Source organism: Brachycentrus maculatus, unplaced genomic scaffold (assembly GCF_059751285.1).
Source record: "Brachycentrus maculatus isolate JH-2025_06_01 unplaced genomic scaffold, ASM5975128v1 h1tg000263l, whole genome shotgun sequence".
Taxonomy (NCBI): Eukaryota; Metazoa; Arthropoda; class Insecta; order Trichoptera; family Brachycentridae; genus Brachycentrus; species Brachycentrus maculatus.
In genome coordinates, this window is record NW_028281014.1 from 2147674 (window position 1) to 2174573 (window position 26900).

Consider the following 26900-nt stretch of genomic DNA (forward strand, 5'->3'; position numbering starts at 1 on the left):
GTATCTCGAGGATTGAGAACAGATAAACGCGTGAGCAACCAAAATCAACAGCTTCGGAGACAGTTTTTAAACTCATATCCTATTTGAACTCACAATTCAAATCATATACCTGTCCAAAAACTAAAATCTTATACCCTATGTAACTTCATTGCTAACATAGAATCTTGAATTGTTTAAAATCATGCCTTTAGCGAGATAGAGAGTGTTTTTGCCTAGAATTTTCACTCTTTAATTAAATTAAATTATAGTAACTTTAAGCATAAAGAGTAAATCCACTCACAAGTAGGTATAGGTTGTAAAATTTATGAAGTTGAAGCCTATGTAGGGCCATTATACGCGGTGTTGCATAAGCCGCAGTTAGATTTCAGAGTCACTTGGATGTTAGATATTTTAAAAAAGACAGTTTCCAAAATGATTAACCCTTAGTTCCATTCTGTTCAAACCACGTACTTTAACATAAAGTTTTACGATCAAAAATGTCAAAATACACAGAGTTGGCAGTTACGGTTACTGTTATGCCTTCTAAGACCCACAGTAAGCAGTATGCCGTATATGTTTAAGGTTTTCATGATACAACAATGTGCTAAAATTCTGCTTGTTTACATATCCCTTTTTAAGAATGTACCCTTCACAAAGCGATTATTTTTAAATGCATAAAGCTCATCTGACAATGTTGTGTGGAGTAATAAAAACTCCTTGAGATAAATAGTAAATAAGAGAACCATACTCTGCCATGTCTATGCTCCTATACTTCTACTCCAATCTTTCATACCTTAAAGCTAAATTGTTCGAAATCTTATAAACCTAAAAAGGTAATTCTATTCCCTGTCCTTTCCTTTTCTTCTTTTCCTATCACTGCCATCTCCTTTTCTTTTTATCCCATCCTTGTCTCATGTCTCTTCCTTTATATAGACCTCTCTTATGTATAGTTGTGAAGAACTGTAATTGGTACTTGTGATTTTATTTTTTGTATTCTGATGTATCATATATTGTAACTGTTGTTCTTCCTTCCAATAAAATAAAATAAAATTTAATTTTTTTACAACAACCCACTGAAATTTGGTAGATCTTAAATACATAAAAATGCATTGAATATCTTTCCGTTAATCATAAAATAAAATTGTATTTAATCTGAATTCATTTTGCCTTTGAAAAGGTTTAAAATATTAATATTTTCAGTGCAAAATTGGTAGCAAAATACTGAATATATTATAAAATAGAATTTTTAGTCCCTCACAAAAAATAAAACATAATAAATCTTCATTTTAAGAGCGCCGCAGAACTTCTGCTTCATGTAATGACGAACGTAAAAAGAGCCGTAACATTTCACTGGCATTTCAATCTGGTGACATTTAATGGAATTAAAGCATCTACAAATAATACACACCTTTGAAATACCGGAGGAAAACGATTTTTGACAATATTTTAGTTTTTAAATCATTTTACTCAAAAAATGGTTTTGATGGGTTTATAATAAGATTTTTATTGATATCTAAACAAAGACTGAACAATAAAAGCCTAAAATTTGTTTTAAGTGATTTGAGTGATTTAAAAAAAAAATCGAAAGTTGTTATCCATCTATATGAATAAAACCGTAAATGTTCGTGAGTTCAAATTTTTAAATCTCCTTACTTTAAGTAATTTACCGATTGCTTTGAAATTTTGACACAACGTTTCTCCTCCATTCCAATACGCGATCGTTTCAATATATCTGCGGTAGGTCTTTTTATTTTTTACGTGACGGGTAAAAAAACACACTTTGTGCCGCAATGGCAGCGTCATCTATTGAACGTAACAGCAACATACACAAAATTAAAATTGCTCATAGGTGGACAGCGTGATTTCAGCGGACACGTTTTTATTTATTTTCGGTTGCATTATTATTTCAGAAATGTGAATACTTTCATTACTGAAATGAAACATATTGTATTAGCAATGTGTTTTCTATTTTCTTTTACATTTAATCACACTAAGCCACATCAACACGTGGTATAGCTAGTATGTTATAAATATGTACCCAGTTCGACAGTTACGTTTCATACAATATTTCACCATTCATATATATACAAATTTTATTGGTTGAATATATCAGTTGATATTTCCTGTAAATATATAAATTAAAAGTAAAACCTACATTTTTTCATGGTTTATATTTTTTCCGTAATTATTTTATAGTAAATACGTTTTGAACTAATTATTTGCCCATTAAATGTTTTTATGAGGAAGGGGGGTATGTTTCTGACAGTGGTGATAAGAACATCCCACAACCACGTAATACCCACGTAGTCTAGCAAGCGTCATTCTAGAATAGTCTCTCCTTATAACTAGTCACTTACTTAGAACTTCTGTCGACTTATACATATAATAAATTTAAGTTAAAGAACTAGCAATAGTTTACTATTCATAGCCCACCACCTGAAACAACAACAGTTTTGAATGCGTATAAAGCTTTACAGATAGATTCAACCCAAACAGGATTTAATCCACTAATTTAAAGGGTAAAAAAAAAACAGTAAATGCCCAGACCTCCATATTCGAACATAAAAATTAATTTGTCTCTTTCATGTACTCTAAACTCATTCTATTGTGCAAATAAAACCATTTAACTTATATTCGATCGTTTGAGAAGCTTTTTGCAAAGTTCAATGTGATGTTTTTTCGATTAGTGGAAAGGACACGGCTACATGGTCCGATAAAGTCGATCACGCTTCGTGGATCGTCCATTTGAAATTGGATATTGGATCTGCACTGCCCCTAGCCTATATCCCGTATTCGTTTTATTCTGCAATATCGGGAATGAAATAGATATTCCGGGGCATAGGAACACAATATTTCGGATAAGCCTCTATTAATATTAAAATGCGGAACTAGAAAATGGTAAAATCGGAATGGATTTCCTGCGAAATCAATTTTGATCCGGAAATGAATAAAGGTATGCGTATTTAGACCATTTAAACTGGTCCATTTAAACAACAATGTTCGAATTGATTATTCATTTTTATTTTTATGAAATATCTGAATGTTTAAATATGCTTAATATAAGAATAACTTTACTTCTATTTACTACCTATAATTATTTATTTAAGATTATTTATTTATTTTTGATTATTAATTATTTATTTTAGATTTTTTTATTGTATTTGAATCGAATGATCAATCAACTTTATTGAAAGGGTGAAATAATTTAATAAAAATAGTTTTTTGAAATGTCAATATTTTTATGTGAATTGCTATTAGTTTTTAAATGAATAACCGTCTTTTTCACTATCGGACTTAATATTTGTATACATATAAACATATACGAGTATATTTACTTATTTAATAAAATTTAAAAAAATATTTTAATCAAATAATAATAAATTATATTTCAACATTGTTTTATTTTATATTTTAAAAAGGTTTTATTCGTATCAAAAATACTGAAATACTCAAAAATATTGTTTTCGTTATAATTTATTCTCGGATGATAATATTTTTTTGTTGTTTTTGTTTTAAAAACTGAAAATTCTTTATTAAAAATGATGTTTAAAAAGACAGCCTTCTTTCTGTTTATGCTTTAGAATGTACCATAGTTTGCTGGATGTTACAGCCTTTTGTTTATTAAAATATGCAAAACAGTACTCTTTCTCTTTTATCTGACAACATGAAAACAATGCTGAAAAAGTAATTAGCAGTAAAGTATCTCGTTAAGAATGTAACCAAAACTCTTTTACACGTTCTCTCGCAGTGTTTATTCGCGAATTTCGTATTAAATAAGCAAAGTAGTACTTTTGCTTCTTCTTATTCTAACCGCACCCAGCGGTGCATAGGACACTACCTTGTACAGAAGCAGAGTTATCATGATCATCAAAAACATAAAGAAAAGACGATAAGCTCTACACTTCAGTTACCAAACCAGGGTAGTATTAAATATGTATTACCGTGAAAAATCATATTTGTTATGACCTCCCCTGGGAATCGACTCAGGGACCTCTATGACGACAGCCAAACAGGCTAACCAATACACTGTGACGGTGGATAAAAGAAGAGATTTCCAACAACAATATGTAAAAACTTCTTTATTTTTGTCCAAGTGACTCTGAAATCTAGCCACAGCTAATGCAACACCGCATACCATGTCCTTATATAGATTCCAACTTTGTTTTTTTTTAGTATAGGTATGTTATTTAATTATATTTTTACGAATGTAAGGTGTAAAATATTTTTTTTACTCTCAAAAAATGGCAAACATAAGGGATACTTATTCTTAACATGAAGAATATTGATGACAATAATAATAATATATACTCAACATTTTGAGTGTGTCCAAATACTTGTTCACAAATCTGGATTATCTCCAATTAAAGGAGTTATTTTCATATTATTTTATGACATCTCATCAAAGATGAAGAAGGATATGTAAGCCTGAGCATTTAGGGGGCTGACGACCGTCATAGGCTGGTTTAAGTGATCACTTTACACAGTGTTCAACATTCACCAATTCTACCCATTATTGACTACCACACAACTCAAATATTCAAGATACGTTTTTGGGACGTTTTTTTGTTGTTTTCTGATTAAATAATAGTTTATTAATGGTTTTCTTTACCTTTGAACCTAGCATTATAACAGTAAACCCCCCTATAACGCTGATATAGGTGAGACGTTATTAGAGGGGACGTTATAGGGATGTTAATATTTCAAAATTGTATTTCGATTTCAAATTACTCATTTCAGTGATTTGCGCTAGTTAAAATGTAAAAATACAATTTAAAACATTAACCCCTTATAAAATTCCCTACGATAAAGGGGTACCTATGACAATGTTGTAGGGGGGTTGTATTTAAACTCTTCTTTTTCATTTATTGTGTCACTTTTATTTCTATTTATTGTGCGAAAGACAGATAAAAAGAAATTTACATATGAATGGTCGGGTATTTCCTATGGTATAAAATACAATGTGTGTACATACTAACCGCGCAGTTAGGTACCATTAAACAATACTACCCTCATCCCATGGGAATGATGGTGGAAAACTTGGATAATAAAATTCTACGGCGCAATAACGTAACAACATAGTTACGTAATTTTATATGAAAACCGAGTTAAGGAAGCTATCTCTCTTAATAATAAACAATTTTTTTTTTTTTTTACATCTCAACATGGATGATAAAGTATATGGAGGTCTGGGCATTTAAGGGGCTTACGACCGTCATAGGCTGGTCTAATCACTTGACACACGTGTAACATTCACCAATTCTACCCATCTCTAGTGAAATTCTAGTGATTCAAGCACTATATTTCGGAATTGAATTATATATATGGATATTTCAAAAATTTTACTATGTCATCAAATATCAAATTGATGTTAACTGTCCCGTTCCGAAGAGGGTATCAATTTCTTTACTAGCGCTCCACAGTTTAGTTATCGGTGGTACATCGTCAAATTTGCACGCGTGTGCATCGTGTTCTCGATACGCAAGCGTTATTTGGCAAATACAGAGTGTATTTTCTCGTTTCTAATAAGAATTATAATCAATTGCATTTTTACATTTATTTTATGAATATCTGCCTTTTTACACTCTAATTAAATTGTCGTAATTTTAATATTTACTTTACCCTAACAATGAGTGGAAAACCACTCATTGTTAGGGTAAAGTAAATATTAACAACTGACAGATGATGTGATTGAGCAACTTCTGAGCAATACGGACATTGGTGTATCTTTAAGTGATGATGAAAGTGATTTAGGCTTAGAAAATAAAGATGATGATTCCGACGCAGATAACTATATAATCGAAGAACTTGATGATTTTGACTCTAACAGCATGGAGTCGTAGGTATGGAAGACAACAGTAGAAATGAAGAAGAAAATTTGTTCACTTCCAAATCAGGCTACAGATGGACATATATTCCCAAACCCAAGTTTCATTGTCCAAACTGTTCATACAACGTAATGTCATTTTTGTATTGTTTCTCGCTGTCTGAATTTTTTAACATTCTTTTCATGGGTATTTATTCATGGGTAAAATGGCCTATCTCTAGTGAAATTCTAGTGATTCAAGCACCAGGTTTCGAAATAGAATCATATACATACATGGAAGTTTTTTTTTTAAAGGAATAACCCGCAAAGCGTCTATTTTAGATGCTTGTATGCAGGATAGGATAGTAGCGATAGTTAGGATAGTAAGGATAGGGAAGGTAAATGTGAAAAATACATCACAAACACGCAGACCAATTGAAAATAAATATTTCTTGAATTCATTTTGCAATTGGCGGGAATCGAACCCGTGACCTTAGTTTCGCAGTCAAACGTCTACCCAACTACGCCATGGCGTCTGTTCAAGAATTTGGGTAGTGTGATTGTCCATCATGGGTAGAATTGGTTTATGTTGCACATGTTTAAAGTGATCACTTAAACCAGCCTATGGCGGTCGTAAGCCCTGAAATGCTTTTTCTTCTTCATTTATGTTGAGATGTCAAAAAATAATAAAAAAATAAAAAAGAAAAAGTATTTGGACACACTCCAATATTGTAAATAAACAAACATTTTGTTTTCAATATTTTGAGTGTGTCGAAATCATTATTCACAAATCTGGATTTGTCTTAGGAGTTATTTTTATTGATATCCTAACATAGATAAAGAAGAATATAGGAGTCATATACTTCTTCGTGTATTAATTTCAAGAAGCTTGCGTGACGTTACTTGCATTGAAAAATTGAACCGATATCAGAATTTATGAAATTTGTCAAATTTTCATTCGAGAGGAACTTATTTGACCACTTTTTTAATGTATTATAACATAAAAAAGGCGTGTTGAGAAGGTTTGGACATGTGGAACGAATAAGTGAAGAAGGAACATTAAAACAAATATGAGGCGAGTGTAGTTGTATGTAAATAGGAGCACATAAACATCGAGGCATGATCAAGTATTTCAAATCCTTGAAAGCGGTCAAGTCAGGAGTTGAAGCAATTGACGGGTATGAATGAGGAGATACATGAATGTGGAAAAGGCGAAAATTGTCTGCAAATACAGAGTGGTGTGAATAAACGACGGGTATGTATGAGGAGATGCATGAATGTGGAAGAGGGGAAGATTTTTCGCAAATACAGAGTGCTGTGGCATTCCTTTCTCTCTGCCTACCCTTGCGAGGAACCGGTGTGATGGTTGGTTTTTATATTAGTTTTTATTATATTATCGACTCTGAGCTCATAAAGTCAGTGTTTAGTTGTGGCATAAAAGAAAATAATAAAGAGCAAACTTATTAAAACAGACTAAATAAATACACTGAAAGAACAAAAATACAATATGAGCACATAAAATCATATGTGAAAAAGACAATTCTTTATTATCATCAAAAGCAATAACTGTGACATTCGTAACTTTTCCCCGAGATCCTTTATACAAAAAATATTTTGATTGTGACACACAGTATTCAATTGTCATCAATGAAGTATTATTAATATTGCTGTCTCTTATTACTTCCCGAGAATTCAATCAACCAGAAACAAGAGGCATTGTATCCGGTAGACTGGGTCGGATATTTAATACAAAAAGTTGGAATGAAATTGGAATCGAAACGAGAAGATAAAATCAATGATTGCTTTGTTTTAAATAACCCCAAAGCGCATTCTTGGAGGAAATACTTCACAAAGCCTTTTCCAGCAGAATGAGCTCATTTCTCAAACCAGTTCAACCTGGGTGCTTCGACTTTGACAAAAAATCCCTCTCACGATTTAAAATTCATTCGTATTCAGTAATATTCAGGCATAACCGTTTGAGTGTCTTCTTTTCTTTTTTTTCTTTTTATCTCTCTAGTAAACGTATAATTGCAAAATCCGGTTGAAAAAACCCAGTTATTACAGACGAAGAAGGATATGTAAGACTGGGTTTTTACAGGGCTAATGATCTGTCATAGGATGGGTAAGTGAGCAGTTCTTATCTATATATATATATATATATATATATATATATATATATATATATATATATATATATATATATATATATATATATATATATATATATATATATATATATAGCCAAAAGAGTTAGAGCCAAATCTAGAATTATATGTATAATCGGATTCTGTTTCACAGATTATTAGTAGAATTGACAAATATAAATATACGAAACAAAAACTGTCAAAATATCATTCCCGTCCTGTCGCGCGTTTTCGATCTGTCATTGTGGGGTCAATTTTCGTATATGTTTCGCGTGCGTTTGCCATTTTCACAAAGTAAAACGTTTTTTTCTCAGATTAGTCAGGAATAGGAAAACAAGGTAAATATGTAAAAAATTCATCGTCAAACTGAATTTTTTTGAGCAAAAGAAAGTTTTAAAAATAAAAGCTAATTTAGGTCACGTTAATATCGGTTTAAAAAAATATGGGTAAAACACCTTTGATTATTTACTACCCAAAAATAATATTTTTAATAGATGAGGGTGGGATACAAGCAATGAATACCCGCTTAAAGTGTCTGTATGGAGTTTTCGTTACAAGGTTAAATTTTAACAGGCTTTGTGAATTCGAGCATAAACCTTAATGCGGCACCGCTCCCCCTACCCCCTGCCAACATGTCCGCAAACGATTTTGGTACACTTACTTTTTACGGCTTTATATTGAGTGTCATCTATATAAATAATGGCTCTATATGAAGACATAGTTTTTTCTCGAAAATAAACACAAAAAATGTGATAAAAATATTATGTATTAATAATGTAACATTTCAGATTAATCAATACACTTTATAGGTAGGTACTTGAAAATAATATGTGATTTTCTGGAAAGCAGTGGAATGGTGAAAAAAAAATATGATATAGATTCCAGATTGATTTAAGTAAATAAAAGTTTTTTAACCTCATGGTTACGAAACGACAATCGAATTTAATAAGAAATAATAATTAGTCCGTAAAATAATAATAAAGGTAACGCTGTATCATTATAATTCAGTATCCTTTCTTATATACATATATCAAAAACTAGCTGAACCATGCGTTGATGTAGCTCAGTCTAGTAAAACGGATAAAAAAACGAGAGCACACATTTCTAATATGTGTAATTTTACAATACTTGATATCAAGCAATTATATTATTCAAAATCTATGAAACAACAACGCAATTGTGAACATTGAAAGTTACAAAACCTATTAAGAAGCAGTCTTTCCGCCATGAACATTGTTTATTTTTTATCATTTTGAGGTTACGTTAAAAAGACCACGTTCCATTGATTAATAAATAAAATAAAAATTCGGAAAAGCATGATTTTCATTTTTGACACATTTATTATTTCCCGAATTATATTAAATAGTGTAATTTCTTAAGGTCAGCATGCTCGGCTACCGTTCTGGAGGTCCCGGGTTCGATTCCCAGGGGGGTTTAATAAATATAAGTGTTTTTTTTCACTCTAATATTTATTCAATATTACACTGGACTGGTACCTGAAGTGGAGGGCTGATCACCTTTCCTTCATGTGTAATCGATCGAGATAACACTGCGTTTATATGAAGCAGTGCCCTATGCACCATTGGGGTGCGGTAAGGGATTTATTATGATTATTATATTAAATATGTATAAAGACACTTCCTTTGTGGATCAAATACAGAATTTTTTAACAAAAATTTGGATACACTCAAAATATTCTGTAATAATTTAGATTATTTTTTACCAATTATTTTTTTACGATTTTTGGCTGTTCCTGTGGGTTTTCTAATTTTCTTTTTTTAAACCGCCCCAATATTAAGGCGAATAAATACAAAGAAAAATTAAATCGGTGGAGCCATTTTTAATTTTTCTGGTCAAGATACTAACTCACTACTATCTGAGAGGCAATGAAAAAATACGAGTATACTCGTAGAAACATATGTTCAGACGTAGGTGGATCGATTGCTTCGATACAAAACTGCATATTTTTTCTGAATTTATGTTACCATAAATAACCCGGATCAATCTTTTACGCCACTTAGTATAAAGGCCCCTCGGAATGGGGTATGCAAATGTAAAAGCTCACAATAAGGTTCATCCTTTATGTAGATTGGCCGCCACGCGCTGATATGGGAGAACGTAAATGAGAGAACATCATAATACGATAATAACCTAATATACATACACATCCCTCGTACTGAGCGGTTGTCTGCCGGGGCGGATTTAGTTTGAGATGCGTGACACGTTTTGATGAAGAACTTAATCTAGCTTTGTACTTCCAGCCGTACAGTTTGACGCGATCACAGTTGATGGGACAACAAACTTCTTCAGCAGAAAATCGATAGGAGACTGCGCTGACGGAAATTGCGTACTTTAAAAGAGCTGAATTGGAAAACTCGAGGAAAATATTCGCACTGAACGGCTGCCGTATATTTACATACTTTCAAATATTGATATAATGTTTGAGAGGTCAATTTAGGCTACATTTGCTCTTAATAAGCTTATGACACATCATAATACAGACAAATAAACTAAGTTTCGGTAGCTAAAAGGTGTATAATTAGTCTACAATTATATCATTACACTGGTTTGAACTTTGAAGGAAAATATCTAACATTTCATTACTCGCTCACTATAAGTTTACATGAGCGGTTAACTAAACCAATGTTTTTTAATCATAAAAAAGCGATTATGAAAATTAGTCATTAAAAAGATTAAAATATATTTCAACATCTCAACATAGTTGAAAAAGAATATGGAAGTCTGGGTAATTTACAATGCTATCGCCCTGTCATAGGCTGATTTATACAAACGGATAAGTTTTTTTTATTTTTTAATTTATGTAGAAACCCTTTTAAATGTATGTAAGGAATTATTTTTGCATGTTGGGATTAAAAGTTACATAAATAGAAGAAAAAAATATATATATAATGGTTAAATATGAATGATTTAAATACACATAAGATCCTTTATTTCGGTTAAACCATATTTCATAATTTAAAAAAAACTATTATTTAAGTGAACTATTCTATCATAAATTTAATAAAATACTTTACGATTGAATTCAAGTGAACTCAAAAATATAATAAAATGCTTTTAAAATGTATTTCACAATCAAATAAGCTATTATTCAAGTGTACCCTTGTATCAAAAATATATTAAAATATAATTAATAATTGAAGAACTAACTTTGTGATTTTCCATTTTATAATTAAAATGTAACATTGTTTTAAAATCACTTTACAGTGATTTTAAAACAAAGGTACATTTTAATTTTATAATAAAATACTTATGAAACTTAAAAATTTGAATAAACCATTATTCATGTAAACTGTTGTATCAAAAATAGAATAAAATATTTATAAAACATATTTTATAATTAAATAAACTAATATTCAAGTAAACTCTTGTATCCAAAATATAATAAAATACTTATCCAAATAGCAATATCCCATTTATCCCAAATCCAATTACCTCTGCTCGGTGTTTTGTAAAGTCACAATTTTGTGGATATAATTGCGTTGCACGAGTGATTAATTTAAATTTCAAATAATACTTTTATGCCGACACGACAAAACTAAAAAAAATAATCGTATATTACGAATACGTCTTTTTATTTAACGACTCTCTAAAAATATTTGCAGCAAAATTTGCAAAACTGTTTGATGACGTACGATTAATTTCCAGTAATAGAGATTGAAAATTTCCAAGTGTTACAAAAAAGCCATTATCCAGTATATAAAATTACTTGCGGTATTAATCGTAATAAAAACTTCAGTTTCGGGATAACATTATCGTTCGAAAATGACCACTTTTCCTCTTAACAAACCAAATTGCCATTTTCACGACGTTAAGGGGGCGTTCAAACACGAAACGGACAAATTGGAGAGGAAATTGAGAGCGATTTTATGTATTTATCGCTCAATGTGAACCTGACATTACCGAAAATATTCAAAATGGAATCAATATAAATTAATATTTTTATAATCTAAAAAAAGAACTAGCTAACCATCACGATGGTTCCTTACAAGGATAGGCAGAGAGAGTAAAACGTCATACCATTATTCGCCTCTTCCACATTCATGAACCTCCTCATACATACCCGCCGATTATTCCAGCTTGTAATCTGACCACTTTCAAGTATTTGACATACTTGATCATGCCAGGTTCCTCGGTCTTCCTCTTCTCCTATTTTCACTACATTTGCTTCAAATATTTATTTGAATGTATTTTCTTCACTCATTCGTTCCACATGAAGAAAGCATTTATATATATATATATATATATATATATATATATATATATACATATATATATATATATATATATATATATATATATAAATATATATATATATATATATATATATATATATATATATATATATATATATATATAAATATATATATATATATATATATATATATATATATATATATATATATATATATATATATATATATATATATATATATATATATATATATATATATATATATATATATATATATATATATATATATATATATATATATATATATATATATATATATATATATATATATATATATATATATATATATATATATATATATATATATATATATATATATATATATATATATATATATATATATATATATATATATATATATATATATATATATATATATATATATATATATATATATATATATATATATATATATATATATATATATATATATATATATATGATAAAACCCTTATCCGCACCCCAATGGTGCATAGGGCACTGTGTCTTATAAACGCAGTGTTATCATGATCGTTTTACACATGAAGGAAAGGTGATCAGCCCTCCGCTTCAGGTACCAGTCCATGGTAATATTGAATAAATATTACAGTGAAAAAATTACTTATATTTATTTTTACCCCCCTCGGGAATCGAACCCGGGACCTCCAGAACGGTAGCCGAGCGTGATGACCATTACACTACGGAGGCGGACAAATTGAAGTATATATATATATATATATATATATATATATATATATATATATATATATATATATATATATATATATATATATATAATATATATATATATATATAAATATATATATATATATATATATATATATATATATATATATATATATATATATATATCTCAAAACATTTTGAGTGTGTCCAAACCCTCGTTCACAAATCTGGGTTTCTCCACTTTGGAGTTAATTTTTGATTTTGACATACCTTTTTGGAAATATCCAGACTTCCTTATTCTTCTTCATCTATGTTGAGATGTCAAAATACATCTATATCTCGATTCAATTGGAGAGATCGTCCACCAGTCAAATTATTTGTCAAACTCCTTGCTTACCTTCAAATCCTGTTTGAATCTATTATAATATTATAACGACAAAACCTCTTTTCTAGTTTGCTTGGTAAAAAAAATATTTACTACTATCTAAATTTGGCAATCGCAAAAAAATTACTGTTTACATCATCGATCTTGTTGTTGGAAATAAAATTTACAGTATTTACAACATAGTCTCCCAAACTTTTTCGCGTCGTCTGCCACTTGTCATTTTTTGCTATCCGTACACCCCCTGCTTGCTTTATATTGAATTTTCCTAAACTCAAAAACTTTAAATGGGTTTCTGACAGCTTTTCACTTTTATGAATCAAACAAGTCTGGGCAAAGTTTTTGTTACAAAGACTTGTACCAGCGGACTTGTCCAGACGTACAGCTTGCGACGCGATGCTGCTGATATGAAAACTTGTGAAAGCTTGCATATGCGTTCATGTGAACGTAGTCCACCGCATATCAGATAGGTACCGCATATCATATATTAAGTATTTTTAATGTTTGTATTTGTAATGTTTCAAAATGTAAAAAAAAACTTCTTATTGGGGATAATCCAGATTTGTGAACAAGTATTTGGACACACTCAAAACGTTTTAAAATTCACTAGTTATTTAAGTAAATTATGAATTTGGAAGAAGTTTTCATTTTGGGTATGGTAGATATCCATCCTTATTTTTATTGACTGCAGTATTTTTCAACAAACTTCTGTAAAAGTTTAGTTTATTTAATATAAATGTTTATATATTTACTTTATCGCATGTTTATTAAAGGTGCTGAGCGTAGATTTGAACAGGTTCTAATTAATACCCTTTAAAATTTACTGAAGCATTGGAAGTTGTCGGCTTTGACTTCTCAATTAAAATAGCGGATGGGATAAAACTTCTCTACGGCTATTGCGACTATTAACATGGAGAGGAGAGTATTCCAGTCCAGAGTTCCCGAGGGTCGCAAGACTTTCCAGCTCTCTTCGATGATCACTTTAAAATGTCGGATTGGGATAACGCTATAAAGTTATAATGGCCATTCGGATTAAACTGAGTTAATGAACCTAATCTTGTTATTGTCCCTTTGCTAAACTACTAACATAAAGTGCACGTCGCACGAAATGGGTGGATTTGAAGCGATTAACGTCAAATATCCTTCAGGGTTGTTTTAATGTCTGAACAGTTCAATATCGGCTGAGGATATTTCACCGCGTTGCTTGGTACCAACCTCAATATATCGAGGCAAATAGGTGTGTCCAATATTTAATCAAAAATTTAGCGTAGCTAGAGTGGAGTTGTAGCGATTAGGGATATTTTTTTAAATAAATGTTTAATTGATAACTTAGCATAGATAAATACAACTTGGCCTTGGCTGGTTTAAGTCATTCAGTTCATACATCATGCACCATTTATCATTCTACCCATGACGACAAATACGTTATTTCGAATGCATTATACATTTATATTTTTAATGTGACTATATCCATTTATTTCAGAATAAATTTCTTGACAACATCTATGCCTGAAATTAGTAAGTATAGGTGGAAACCTTTTTTGAAATCTTATCTAATATTTCTATTTTCTCTACTTTTTGTTTTCAATAATAATGTCAGTGATTTTTTTAGGAGTTCGTCTTGTCTCAGTCTTCGTAGATTGACAATGTAAGAATAGAGCTAAGGAAAGATTAAGTCTTAAAACAGCTTCGAGTTTATAGATGGAGCTTTCGTTGTCCCTGTTTGAGAAAATCACCAAAAAATAGTCTCTTTCGTTCCCTTTCTTACACATTCCATACAAATCTATCCTTCTTTATTCTGAATATAAACTCATACATAAGTTATTCCAATCTGAAAGTGAACTGAATACATAAAATTGATATATTTTTTTGTGTTTTGAGCTGAAAAGGCATAACATTATTTAGTGAATGATATTTTTTCTGCATGAGAACGATGTAACTTTATATGTTATTTAACCTTCCAACATACGCTACATATTGTATATTTTTATGCATAAGTGATTTCGTTTCCCTTACAAAATCAGACCATTTTCAAGAATTTACGATTCGCCCACTACAACGCCTCCAGCGCAGAAAAGAAAATTCAATTTCCCAAACAGGTTTCGAAAGTTTTTTTTTACCAATGCGGCCATCGCCAAAAGAAAATAATAATTTTACGACGCAAAATCCTGTTAGACCCGCTCCCGTAAGAAATGCCGAACTTCGCGTCGTAACTAAGCTCGGCTTAATTATCAAAAAACTTCTGACTTAGAATTACGCCTAAAAGGGAAGAAAATAAATAAGGGTATACTAAAACATCTGCTTTGTTGGTATTGGAACCAACTTTTGTCAGTAATTGAGCTTAAAAATTAAGATAATAGATAGATACCATTTAGAAGATAATGATCACAAATTTAACCAAAATAACGTAGAAAACTTAAAACTAATTAATACGAAAAGCCATTAACTGCAACATTTTGAAACAATTGAAATTCACAAAAATAAAAATACCAATAAACCCATAATTAACAATAAACAATGTCTAAAGCCTCCCCCCTATTAAGGGGTCTATGTTCCCACTGATATGAAATAAAAATAAAAATAATATAAATTTAAAAAAAGAAAAACAGCTCCTACCTTCTCTTCAACCTTCAAAGTCCCAAGGACCCAACTCTAAAATTTAGTATTAGCTTCACATACAGTGTTTGAAAATGTTGCGGAATGCATCGGAACACGTGTCACAGTGGATTTTAAGAAATAGTAGTATTTACTATCATAAGAAAAACTTAAATTAAAAATAGAAATAAAGAACCTATTTGAGAGTTGAATTCTAAAGACATCAGAACTTCGAATGGATTACTGCATTTCCTTACGTACCGTATAAACGTTGTATATAAAAAAATATATATATACAGTGCTTACTAGATACGACCGATCAAATAAAAAAAAAACCCGAATCAAATAACGACTTCTTTAAAATAAGTTGTCGTTTTTTCTGAGGGGAGCATAAATATTCTGCTTTCGATTTTTTTATTTAGTATTTCGAAAAACTTCATCAATTACCCTTATCCGCACCCGATGGTGCATAGGGCACTTCATCATATAAACGCAGTGTTATCTTGATCGATAACATATAAAGGAAAGGTGTTCAGCCCTTCGCTTCAGTTACCAGTCCGGGGTAATATTGAATAAATATTAGACTAGAAAGTCACTTTTATTTCACAAAAAATTTATTTACTTGACTCCTCCAGGGAATCGAACACGGGACCTCCAGTTCACAGCCAAGCGTGCCGACCATTACACTAACGATGATATAAGGAGTTCGGCAAAATAAACATCATAACGTATATGAAGAACAATACAGAAAAATAATAAATAAAGTACCACTGTGAAGTAATTCAACCCTTAAAAAATAAACGTTTTACAAGCGTGTTTATAAATTAAAAACAGTGCCTGAAAATTCGACTTTCATGTTCGCTGTTATTCTCTACATGAAACGTGTTTGACTGAAAAATCTTTCAGGGAAAAATGAAAACATCAAAGGAATGTGCGATGCATCGCTGAACATTTCAGAAATATGGGAAAAGTACTCGTGTAGGTACGTCCCTTCACACTCTGCTACCTGCCGTATGCAGTTTGCAGCATACACCGTGCATACATGTGCACTGGATTGGACCTGCATAATGCATCGCCAATACTCCGTGAGCTCGCGTATGATGGTTTAATTTACCGACAAATTTATAATGCCCAAATCAGCGTGAAGCTTAACACAAACTCAAATTCACCGTATACATTAAAATAATAAAGCGCATAAGTCGGTGCATTTAGCTACCATGCTCGAGGTCTCGGGTTCGATTCCCAGATGGGTCCAAATATATAAGAGTTTATTTTCTCTAAGATGTGTTATATTTAATATTACTTATATTTTATCTAATATTACCTACTAATAATCAGCCCTGCCCTTCAGGGGTGATAACCTTTCTTTCTTGTGATTCACAATAAAAATAACACTTTATAAAATTAAACAACTTTGTTTTAACCACTTTTTTATTATTAGTACACTTTAACCGACCTGTTTCAACAAGGTTCTTGTTGAAACCGGTCGGTGAAAGTGTACTTATAATAAAAAAGTGTTTAAAATATCGTAGTCATACAGGAGAAAGTGACCAAGTGCATTTTTTACAAAAACGTGATTATTGACTATTTGATATCCTACTAGCTTAATATTGCCCTGAAAAAAATCCCAAAGGATTTTAAACTTGAAAGTATAATATATTGACTTGTCTAAAATGACTAACTGCATTGATATTTATTTTCTTGCTAAGCAAAAGTGACAAAATAAATGGCCCTCCTGAACATTTTACGTTATGTTAGTTAGGTCACTTTCTCCTGTACGACTACGATATAGTTGTTTTATTTTATAAAGTTTAAAATAAGCCACAAAGTATCTGCGGAAAACATTCAAGAAACAAAATAACACTGCTTATATACGATGTAGTGCTCTATACGGATATAAAATATGTATATTTTCTAAATACTCGATTCCTGTCTATGCATGTTTGTGAACAACTAGCATATATGTTAACTGTTATGTTTTGAAACCCTGTTCGATTTGCCAAATTTTTCGGTCAACTTAGTTTTTTACACTTACTAATATTTGTAAATTACAAGACAGTTATCGTTAGAAATGTTATAATTTAAAAATAATTTCACAATTAATAAAGTTGTTAATTTTGTTAAATAAAAAAAGGTTGATTTAGCTATAGAGGTAAAATATTGCTCAGCCGAAGCTGAGCAGTATTTTAATAATCTAGGGCTAATCCTCTACCCCTGAAGGTAGAGGATAAGCCCGGATAGATGAAGGTTCTAGTCGCAGAGTAGGCAGTTTTTTTTGTTCAATTGCCTTAAATACTAAACCGTTCTACATTTTAGGATTCAAAATGTTATGATAAATAGAGTTAATATGACTGTATGAAATATAGTTAGAATTGAAGAAGAATGAAAAGCGAATACTAATTATATTGATCTTATTTTGGGTCTATTCTACAAAAATAATTAACTATTAATCGTTATCAAAAAAAATATATATAAATATATATATAATCCAGTTTATGCAACGGCTATTCTAGTTGCCATTGCGACTGTTATTTTTTTATTAATTAGGTATGGATATTTGCATACAAAAAAAATATTTTGGGTAAAATATTGGTCAGGAATCTCAAAAGGTCAGTAACTGCAATTCACCTGTCAAACTGAAGTTTTTTGGTCCTGCAAAAGCATAAAATGTAGAAATTTTAAGTTCATGAGAATTTTTCTGATGTATTGCTAATGGTCATTAGAAACTTTGTAAAACATACTGGATCGGGATGCGTTTATATCGTTTTAAGAGTGCGGGGGTATAGAGCGCAGATGTATATATTTTATTCATATTTCTTGGTATATCAATAAAAAAAAATCATGTAAATAATTCGAATAATAAAAGTGGAAAAAATACACAGTTTGTGAATGAAAATTTGGAGGCACCCTTTTTTATGGCATTCTACACTTCTAGAGGTTCTGGCCAGTGTCGAGTTATAAGTGAGTGGACACACTGAAATTATTATATTTTGTTCTAATGTAACAAGTAGGTACTCACGTGGTGTGTGGTGCTGGGCGGGCTGGAGGCGGGCGCGGGCGCGGGCGCTGGCGCGGCCTGGGCGGGCGCGCGGGCGCGGCGCGCGCCGCCCTGACCCAGCAGGCGCAGCACTTGCTCGGGCGAGATGGGCCGCTTGCGCGCGGCCGGCGGCGCGGGCGAGCGCGCGCCCAGGTGCGTGCCGCGCGGGCGCTGCGGGCCGGCCAGCGAGGACGCGGGCCGCTCCACGATGGTGTAGGACGTGCCGGGCGGGGAGTAGTACAGCGCCGGCTGGCGCGCGTCCCCCTGCGAGCGGGACAGGCGGCCCAGCCCCGCGCCCCGCCCCCAGCCCCGCCCCAGCTCCGCCAGCTCCGCCAGCTCGGGCTCCCCCATCCTCATGACGGGGGACGGCCGTCGCTCCTGCAACACGACCGTGTATACCGCCATTAGTGCACCGCTCCAGACCATCACACACACACACACACACACTGTAACCAGTCCATGGACACAAAGTAGGATCACCAGGACTACTGACACCTTAGCGCTTCCCACGTGTAGAACAAACTCTAAACAAGGTTCCTATATTTATCGTTCATCAAAAGTGGCCAACGATGGATATGGAATTTTATATGTTCTACTCGACATTATCAGCACCGAGATTGCTTACATAGTAAGTTGATATTCATTTTGTGGTGTGTCTCAATTTTCACATAACTTGTCTTGGACTTGAGCTTTGATCTTTCTCTTTTCCCCCTTTCCTCCCTCCCGTCCCTTTTCCAGGTATTTTATAAAATTACACACACGTAAAGTTACGATTTATCAAAGCTTCTTTTCTATTCAATTCACGTAAATTACAATATTGAATTGACAGGCGCCGTGGCGTAGTTGGGAAGACGCTCGACTGTGAAACTGGCGTCGCGGACTCGATTCCCGCCAATAAATTCAAAAAAGATTTATTTTCCATTTGTCTAGGTATTTTTGTTGTATTTTTCACATATAAATTCCCTATTTTTACTATCTTACCTGCAGAGAAACCTCTAAAAGTAGAGCCTTTACCGGTTATTCGTTTTTTTTTAAACAACATACGAGTAAACAACAAAATTATAAATTTTTCTGATATTTTGACAATGAAAATTAAAAACTTATAATTATCATTTTGGAGGTTTAATTTGCAGAATCGTTCCTTTTTTAATTCAAAATGGTATTTTGTACATCATAAAGAAATTATATTAGCACTTTTAATTTCTAATTTTTGTCAAAGAAGTTATAAGAAAATGTACATAATACCTTAGTCGGGCATCTTCGTACATAATACTTATACTTGTGTTTACTTATACTTAACTAAAACTTATACTTGACGTCAGAACACTCGGCTCACAATGTGCAACGTACTCTTATCAAACACAAAACTTGAGGTAAAGCTTTGTTTTTTGCAACACAGCCATAACTTGTTATTTTAGTCATAAATGAAATATAAAGAAATGGAAAGAGATATGAAAGATGTAATCAATTGATTTTTTTATAATTTTCCGTCAATAAGAAAGGGCAAACGTCGATCACTATAATAAACTCTGTAGAAAACAATGGATTACATCGACAAATAGTATTCACGGAAATATAGACAAATAAGACTGCATGTTGGTAGATGATTCAAGCATAATTAAAATTATAATAATTTTGAAAAATTTATTCAGCGTCATTTTTGTGAAACACTACCTCAAGGGTGCTTAAAAGTCATTTAATTGGGCAAATTTATGCGTTTTTAGTGTTTTTTGAAGACATTCCACTGTTATTTATTGTTTCGGCATTCATTTTGTGGTAAGACATGATGAAATTTTACATGAAAAACACTTGTGTTTTTACCACTTGAGTTTATATTATGATGACTTGTTTCGGAAGCTATGCTTCCATCTTCAGGTCTGAATGTAAACTAAATGTTTACATTTAGACCTGACGATGGAAGCATAGCTTCCGAAACTAGTCGTCATAAAATAAACTCAAGTAGTAAAAAAAAGTGTTTTTTTCATTTAAAATATCCACTTTCATTGTTTTTAACTACTGGTCATCAATGAAGATCATTCCATACCATCGGTCTCGCAACGGCAAAGGTACGATCGCCTAATACAGTGCGAATGGTTGCAAATCGGTAAAATCACTTTACCCATAGTAGTTGTTGTTGTAGCCAATCGAAACGTGAGACGTCTTTCAACCAATTCGTTTGGAATACACAGCTCTTTTAGATATTTTGGAGACAAATTATGAATTGATTTGTACATGAGTAGACAGAGTTTATACTCTACCCTCTCTGGAAAGCGTAACCAGTGTAGTTGGTGCAGTGGCATGGTGATGTGACTGAATTTAGAAATTCCTAAATCAGTCTTCATTTTATTGTTCGGTAGACCCATGTATATACTGTTATAATAATCGTCTCTAGATACTACTAATATGTATATCAATTGACGGGCAGTATCAGCTGGCAGATTCTTGCGAATAGTCACAATTTGGCTCAGCCGATAAAAATATGTACTATCTATAGGTCTAGTCATTATTCCAGACAATAAAAAATCCAATTATTTTTTTATATCATTCTTTGGAGACTTCAATGAACATTCACACAAGTATGTTTATATATAGACCATCATTCCGCAGAACAAATATGTTTGCCATGCAAATTTCGGTCCCAAGGCGAGGGCTTTTGCGGATTTTTGTTGTTGTTGTAGTTTAAGCGTAATAAACATGTTACCCTTGCTGCATTGCCGGCAAGAATACTACAGTGCTACAGGCTTGCAGATAAATAACAAAAACCTTTGCCAAACTTTCCCGTATGCTCGTACAATATATTAAACTAAAAACAAGGACGCGTACATCTTTACAGTAAAAATGTTAATATTTTTGTTGTTGTTCTTTTTTTCTTTTGTTATAACAAGTGCCGAAAACAAATTCAATTTTTGTGTTTTCTTATCTGTGAATTGTATTATAATGTTAATTTATAGTTGATCTGTTACCATAAATAATAAAATCATAGAAATTACGTTCGAAGCCGGGTAGAAATACTACTATATGACAAAATATCTAAAATTAATGTAAGTTTGTTTATTCATCTGAAACACATGATAGCAATTTCCTAAAACACACATCGCTCACTCCTTTCAAGAACGTCATAAATCAAAAAACTTGATTTTTCAGGAGATCGTTTTTAAACTTTAAAAATATAATACAATGTATTAAAAATAAATATCAAGCCACTTATTGAACTTTTTACTGTGCAAAAGATCTTTTTAGGTAAAACTTGAAGGTTTTTTCTTCATTTAAAAAATATTTAGTTTTTTTTTTAAATAATTAAACAATACACTTCAAAATGCAAAAACAACACCTTCTGCCCTGTAGCGGGCAAATATTAATTTAAAAATATGCATCTTTTGCTGGGATATAGTACATTTTCTGGGCATTCCGAAAACACGCTCAACTGAAAATTGACGATTTTTGATTTATGACGTTCTTGAAAGGAGTGAGCGACATATAACTGTTGAATTGATTAAATTAAATATAAATTTACAAAAAAGTATTTAAGCATATAATTTTGTCTAACCTTCCAGTCTCATGATATCAGTAACGACGAAACCCGGTCTTTGGTGAAATCAAATTATACGAGCTAATTCTTAAGTCATAAAGAGACTTTAAGAGAAGATACCGCAACAGAGTGGAGACACCAAAGGGTTTTTTATGATGTTTTTTATCTACAACATTTTGAGTGTGTCCAAACACTTGTTCACAAAATCTGGATTATCTCCAATTACAGGAGTCATATTCATATTATTTTTTGACATCTCACCAATAGATTTTGAAGTTCTAGTGATTGAATAACAAGGTTTCTAAATTGGTTCATGTATATAGAACTTCCAAGAAATTGAGTGGTGTGGTTGTCAGTAATGGGTAGAATTGGTGAATGTTACACGTGTGTAAAGTGATCACTTAAACCAGCCTATGACGGTCGTCAGCCCCGCAAATGCCCAGACTTCCATATTCTTCTTCATCTTTGATGAGACGTCAAAAATAATATGTTTATTATCATTTGCAGATTTTACGTTTTTTACCCTGAAAAAGGTTAATTGTTCATAAATAATGTCATGCTAACTCAACAAAGCGTATTTATAACATGTTTCTTAATAGGTACTTAGTTTTCAAAAATCACATAATAATTATGAAAATCATGGTTACTACGGTACCACGGAGTCAGTGGCGGTACTTCCATAGAAGCCCATAACCCTTGCTTGCCTAACAACTCCGAATAAAAATTACCAAATCTGCATCAAATGATTAAAAATACATAATTAGTGTATGATTGTTTTTAAATTATCGTTTAAATTATTGTTCGTAGTTCGTATAAATCATCTAGCCGTGAATAGCCGAGATTACAATACATTGTTTATCTTTATAATGTTTTTTTTGGGGGCTTACTGTAATGGGAATGGTAAGAAGTGAAGAAATTATAAGTACGTCTTGTATTCACGAAATTGAAAAATAAGGGCTTGCCTTACTGGTAAACCCTAAGCACGCCACTGCACGGAGTACTAATTTAAATAATAAAAAAATCTTTAATCACTCTCTAAATCTGTGTGTGATTCTAAGTAGGTACGTAGTTTTTTCAAATCAAATATATAATATATATGCAGTTATTGGAAAAAAACTATAAAGTAGTTATTTTATTTTATATGGTATAAAAGGCTTGCTACAATAGTGAATAAAGGTTTTCAGAAGTATATCTTGTGACAAGTGTTTTGCAAAGTTGTGTCTTTCGGAATGGGTATAACAAACGTCTGCACAAAGGAACGAGCGATAAACCCTCATTCGGTTTCCATTGTCCCTGGCTTTGTGCTCAAAATCGTTCGGTCGGGGCTCAAAAGGTCCCGACTCCCCAGCGCCGTGCCAGCGCGCAGTGCCGCGTCACAAGGCCCTCCAAAGCTCTGTACATTGCGTGTTATCTCTTTGTCGTCTTTATCCCAGGAAGTGGCGACTGCTACCAACCTGGATATATTCACCCACTTACTTCCGCCTTACTTCGCCACGGACTTCCCGAATAGCGTTATCTTTTATAATACACAATTTTACAATACATATGTATTTTTATGTGCACTTCAAAGTAATGAAGATGACAACAGAAAAGTTTTTCAAACAAAGACATAAAAATAGAAAACGCGACTTGTATGAAAATTAGTCGGAAAAATTTCTATTCGATATTTAGTTAATATCGAACAACATTTACGCCATTGTATATATATATATATATATATATATATATATATATATATATATATATATATATATATATATATATATATATATATATATATACAATATATATATATATTATCTATACCTAAACCAACCATCACGCCACGTAGGGGAAGGCAAAGAAAATAGTACGTCACACTTTGGTCTTTGCAAACAATCTACCCCTCTTCTACATTCATTCCCATCGATTATCTGGCTCCCAAGGTGACCATTTTCAAGTATTTTTAATACTTGATCATGCCAAGTTTTTCTCGGTCTTCTAATGCTTCTGTTACCACCTACATTCGCTTCGTTCATACGATATTTTAAAACTCAGAAAATTATTCACTAATTTCTTTAAAATTTTGTCACAGCCTTGCATTTGAATAGGCGTATATTTTTTATGCTCTTTTCATTTCTTTTTAACCAGACTGAATTACAGCACCGCGTAGCTAGACACAGTTTTTTCATTAATAAAATTGTTGATTCTACAATATATCAATTAAACTGTGTATGTACGCAAATAAATGAATTAACAAAAACATTAAGATAATAACTTATTGTATTTTTTTAAATAGCAATCAATAAAAAAAACTGTATTTTTATTAATTCGCAATTAAAACACTGTAGAAACGTTGACGTTTAAATAAAAACAACCTTATTTTGACACATTATAATAAAACTGATATAAATACAAAAAATCATAAAAATAAAATAAAGATTAACCTTTACAGCGATATTAAAGTCACAATCAATGACTTTTGGCGTAGTAACGAAAGAATCAAGTCCGCATTGAGTAAATTATAATAAATCCAAGCTACAATTATTCGGGGACTGTAATCTTAATTATAAATCGCCAGAAACGGCTGAAATTTACAGTAAAATAACGGTTTATAATATCGTAATAACAGCTTCAAAGTTTTAATAATAAAAATGCTGGCATTTTTATATTTGAATGCCGCAAACACGCAAACTAACTTATTGTAATGGTTTATCGCGAGAATTTTATTGTTTGTATAAAATGCACGTCTTTTAAAAGCGCTTAGCGTCCATTTCCCAGTCGGTCGGCCCCTACTAAGATTACTTTGTTGCGTATTGCAAGTAAAAAGCTTCTCGAACAATGCCTGGGGGAAATTTTAGGCCGAGTAGGAAGTAAACGTGAAAACAAACAACGAATAAGTAATGTTAGGAGCGTATAAAATATTTATAGATCACATGCGTGAATACATTATACGGATATTATGGAAATTTTTAATGGTCAGGAAAATAAACACTCTGCGGTGTGAATTTCACATTGCGCAAAAATGTTAAACAGATAATTTTATGATATGACTTTTTTAAATAAGTATACATATATTTTTTAAATTTTATAAGGAATTTTAAAAGAACAGTCACATTAATTCACTCACATTAACGCTTAACACAAATTAGGTATTCGTACCATTCCAGTTACAAAATTCCACATTCGTAAGTTAGTGAAAATACCTAGAAGAGGGACGGGAGGGAGGAACAAGGGAAAAGGAAATTTATTGAACGCAATGGCAGCGCCATCTATTGAAAGTTATAGCAACACACGTAATACTCATTAGTTCTCATGGTGAACAGCGTGCTTCTTGACAGCAGCAGTCACATGATTTTGTATATTTTCGATTCCAATGTTCCATAAAATTTTAATATTTTCATTCCTTCACTAGCATTGTGGAATGAAACGTATTAGAAATGTGTGCTTTCTATTCTATACAAAAAAAACCTTTTTTTTTAATTGTATGATAGAAATAATTTACTCAATGTACTCATAATGGTAAAAGTTTAATGAAAATGTGTTTTTTTTTTTAACTGAGCCAAAACGAAATTTTACATTTCAATAAATATTATGGAGTAGTTTTTAAAAAAATATTTTTACCAACAAAAGGAATAGTTGTTTTATTATTTCATTATTTCTAACCCTCACCTGCACCCAGTAATGCAATGAGGCAGTGTAACGTTTATAATGAGTGCTATCTTGATAGTTAAATACATGAATGGAAAGTTATCAGGCCTGCGTATCAGGTACCATTCCTGGGTAGTATTAATAATATTAGATTGGAAAATGCCAAATGTTTATTTTGCTCCCCCAGGAAATCCATAGAATGCAAGACCATTCAGAGAATGCAAGCAACCATTTGTAAATTTTATTTGTAAAATATGAAAAAACTGTTCTTTTGCATTTTTTTATTTACAGAAACAGTTTATTGTTTTTCATAATATTTCATTTCAATTCAATTTCATAAAATTTTATTAAAATATGAGAAGAAATCTTGTGTGATCAATCAATAAAACTTTGTCAGCAAACCATGATTTATTGGTCAAGAATGCGTGATTCAAAATCTGAGCGGGCGCTATTTGTCTTCGATAAAAGTACGAGGGTTGAGAGATATAGGAACTCGCCTGGAGTTTCGGGCTAGGTGGAGAGTTCCAACACATTTAATAGGTTTTATTTGTTTTGACTATGGAGTATCGACCCATCGTCCAAAAATATTTGCGATTCTGACACACTAACCCCTTATTGAATCGATTTGAAATTTCTCATGGGCATTTTTGTCGTAGTATACATAAAACATCGTAAGAGTCCGGCTCCAAATTTCTATTCACGGAAACGTCAAATCGCAGAGTTCATAGCATTTGGCAGTCGATAATAAAGTAATATTTAGTTTTTTTCTTGATTTTTTTCATTTTTCTCATTATTCCCTTAATTTATTTTTTCTTCCGGGAGGGATCCTATCCCTCTTCCAGGTATTTTCACTAACCTTCAA

The 26900-nt window shown here is 31.9% G+C and overlaps 1 protein-coding gene across 1 annotated transcript in view; it reads right to left on the minus strand.

Moving 5' to 3' along the window:
• The window catches only part of LOC148305763 (whirlin-like), a 74283-nt gene extending 54999 nt beyond the window's left edge, over window positions 1-19284 (minus strand). Inside the window, exon 1 of the mRNA XM_088266194.1 lies at window positions 18862-19284. Within this exon, the coding sequence (XP_088122320.1) occupies window positions 18862-19284 (423 nt within the window). The remainder of the gene's footprint in view (window positions 1-18861) is intronic.
• Between the last annotated feature and the right edge of the window lie 7616 nt (window positions 19285-26900).